Source organism: Populus nigra, chromosome 9 (genome assembly GCF_951802175.1).
Source record: "Populus nigra chromosome 9, ddPopNigr1.1, whole genome shotgun sequence".
NCBI classification, from domain to species: Eukaryota; Viridiplantae; Streptophyta; class Magnoliopsida; order Malpighiales; family Salicaceae; genus Populus; species Populus nigra.
In genome coordinates, this window is record NC_084860.1 from 16,543,714 (window position 1) to 16,546,259 (window position 2,546).

Here is a 2,546-nt window from a genome sequence, read left to right on the forward strand (position 1 = left end):
ATCACACTCACTAGCCACATATCCACAGAATTTCCCTGCATTTCAAATTTTAGTCATGGCTCCCACAAAGGCAGTAGTAGCCGATGATCACCTTGCATTACCCGCAGGGGGCAAAAATACTCCACTAACCAACACCATTCCCATTTCCAATGTTCAAACCGATATCTATGGGCTTGAGATCTGGGAGGGTACCCTCCCCATCATCGACCTGGGAGGCATTCATGGTCCTCGCCGCTCTGACACCATCAAACAGCTTGGCCATGCATGCCAACACTATGGTGGCTTTATGGTAGTTACCTAGCTATGCTTACATGTCTGTGTGTGTATTGCATGTGGAAACCATCAAAATTATTATAGAAAACGTCACTGAGAAAATTTGTTTTAACTTAATTCAATGTCTTCGGTTCAATCAAGGCACCGAAAAAGTGTCATCGAATATTTTTTTCATTCATCTTTGGTACCTCTTTCTTTGAGCATCTATAACATCTTTATCTCTGACCAAATATTGTGAAGTGTAAATAACTTGGTGTTCTAATAATTATTGTGTCGTATTATCAGCTGAAGAACCATGGCATTTCAGAGAGATTGTTGAATGACATAATGAGCAAAGCAAGAGAGTTCTTCCATCTGCCAGAAGAAGAAAGGATGAAATTATACTCTCCTGACCCTACCAGCCTTATCAGGCTTGCTACTGGCTTTAAGGACGATAATCAGAATGTCTTCGTCTCGAGGGAATCGTTGAAATTTCATTGTCATCCTATCGAAAATTATGAGAATCTATGGCCTACAAATCCTCCATCCTACAGGTAATATTTCATGGAAAGATTAAACAACAAGAATTCAATCTGGTGTTTTTAAATCTGGATGGACTAATTTAGTAGCTTTTTTCAGCTATTACTAAGTTATAATATTTTATTGTTTACAGGGAGGTTGTATCCGAGTATTGTGTAGCTGCTAAAAGGGCGGAGATAACACTACTTGAAGCTGTATTCGAGGGCTTAGGCATGGAAAGGAAATCTATAGATCAGATATTGGACAACCATGGACAATACGCTTCTCTAAACTACTATCCGACGTGTGACAAGTCAAATCTTGGGCTCACTTTTGGACTGCGTGGTCACACTGACCCCACTATACTCACCATGCTACTGCCAGATGAGGTGCCTGGGCTTGAAATTCTACAAGATGGTGACTGGGTACCTGTCAAGCCTATTCCTAACACCTTGATTGTCCATGTTGGTGACGTGCTTCAGGTCATTTACTCTCTTTATATCTACTTTCTTTTAGAATTATTCATTCAAGGCAAAAAGAAACGTGAAAAATCACCGGTTCGACTTGTATGTGATAAAGCATGTGACGGACTACATAGCTAATTTTATATCTTAATTTTTCTTATCAGGGGCTTAGCAATTGCCGATACAAGAGTTTGCTCCATCGAGTTATTGTCAATTCTGAGAAAGAACGTTTATCCATTGCTTCATATTGCTATCCATCAAATGATACTCAAATGGGGCCTCCTAAGGAATTGATCGATGATGATCATCCATTGATTTATAAAGATTACACCTACGAAGAATTCTACACTACAATGTGGAAACAAAGACTTCCAGATGCCTCCCGCTTGGACTCATTCAAAGTTTCTGCTGCTTAATCACATCTTCTCCACTACCGTTCCTGTGTTTAGAAGATGCTTGGGATGCATGCTGCTTTTATCGATCCTCTCTCTCTTTTTTTCTTTTCTTTTCGTTTTGTGTGTGAGATCGATGGCATGCAATTTACTTTGAATAAATCTCAAGCATTTTGTAACTTTTTCTTTTTTGGTTACTAAGCACTGTACCATAAAAGGTGATGAATCTTGTAGCAAGTGACATATGATCACTTGATCCCTTTTAAGATGCATGCTAGCTGTTATGATATTACCTGAAATAAAAACGTTTCTGTTTTCATGAAATGTTGAGCTTTATGCTGGATGATGGCATAATTTATCCTTTTCCTTTTCAATACATACGAGTTCATCCCTAACTTAATTTGTATCCGATAATGTTTCAATATCTAAGATGCTCATAAATAAGGTTTTTTTTTTATGGTTGTATTAAGGGTAAATCAAATATTTATTCAAATAACTCTTTTCTTCTTAAAAAAAAATCTCTTTATAACTTTCATTGAATACCTACAAAAAAAAGTCAGTAATCTTATAAAGAAAAGACATAATAAATATGCTAAAGAGCATTAAATTCTAAGAACAAGGTTGTTCTTTTGTTGAATATAGATGTGTTTTTTTAATGTAAAATCTTTAACATCTTGCCTGGTAGCTCAAGAAATATTTATAGCTCATGAACATTATTTTTTTTTTAAGTGAATGAGCTGAAAAGTCATTTTATCTTATAAAATTAACAAGAAACAAATGTCATTTACACATATATTAATAAGAGAATACCATACATTAATGAAGAAAGATATCCCTTACACATGTTAAAGAGGAAAAAAGTAGATGGGCTTAAGACACTCGTTAAGCCGATGAACATTAGGTTATATTATTATGCTAA

The 2,546-nt window shown here is 36.0% G+C and overlaps 1 protein-coding gene across 1 annotated transcript; it reads left to right on the forward strand.

Annotated features, from left to right (window-relative positions):
• LOC133703300 (protein DMR6-LIKE OXYGENASE 1-like) lies at positions 1-1,951 on the forward strand. Its single transcript, XM_062127762.1, has 4 exons — positions 1-289; positions 559-806; positions 926-1,253; positions 1,400-1,951. The coding sequence occupies exons 1-4, from the start codon at positions 56-58 to the stop codon at positions 1,649-1,651; spliced, it is 1,062 nt and encodes a 353-aa protein (XP_061983746.1). The 5' UTR covers positions 1-55; the 3' UTR covers positions 1,652-1,951.
• Positions 1,952-2,546: the final 595 nt, after the last annotated feature.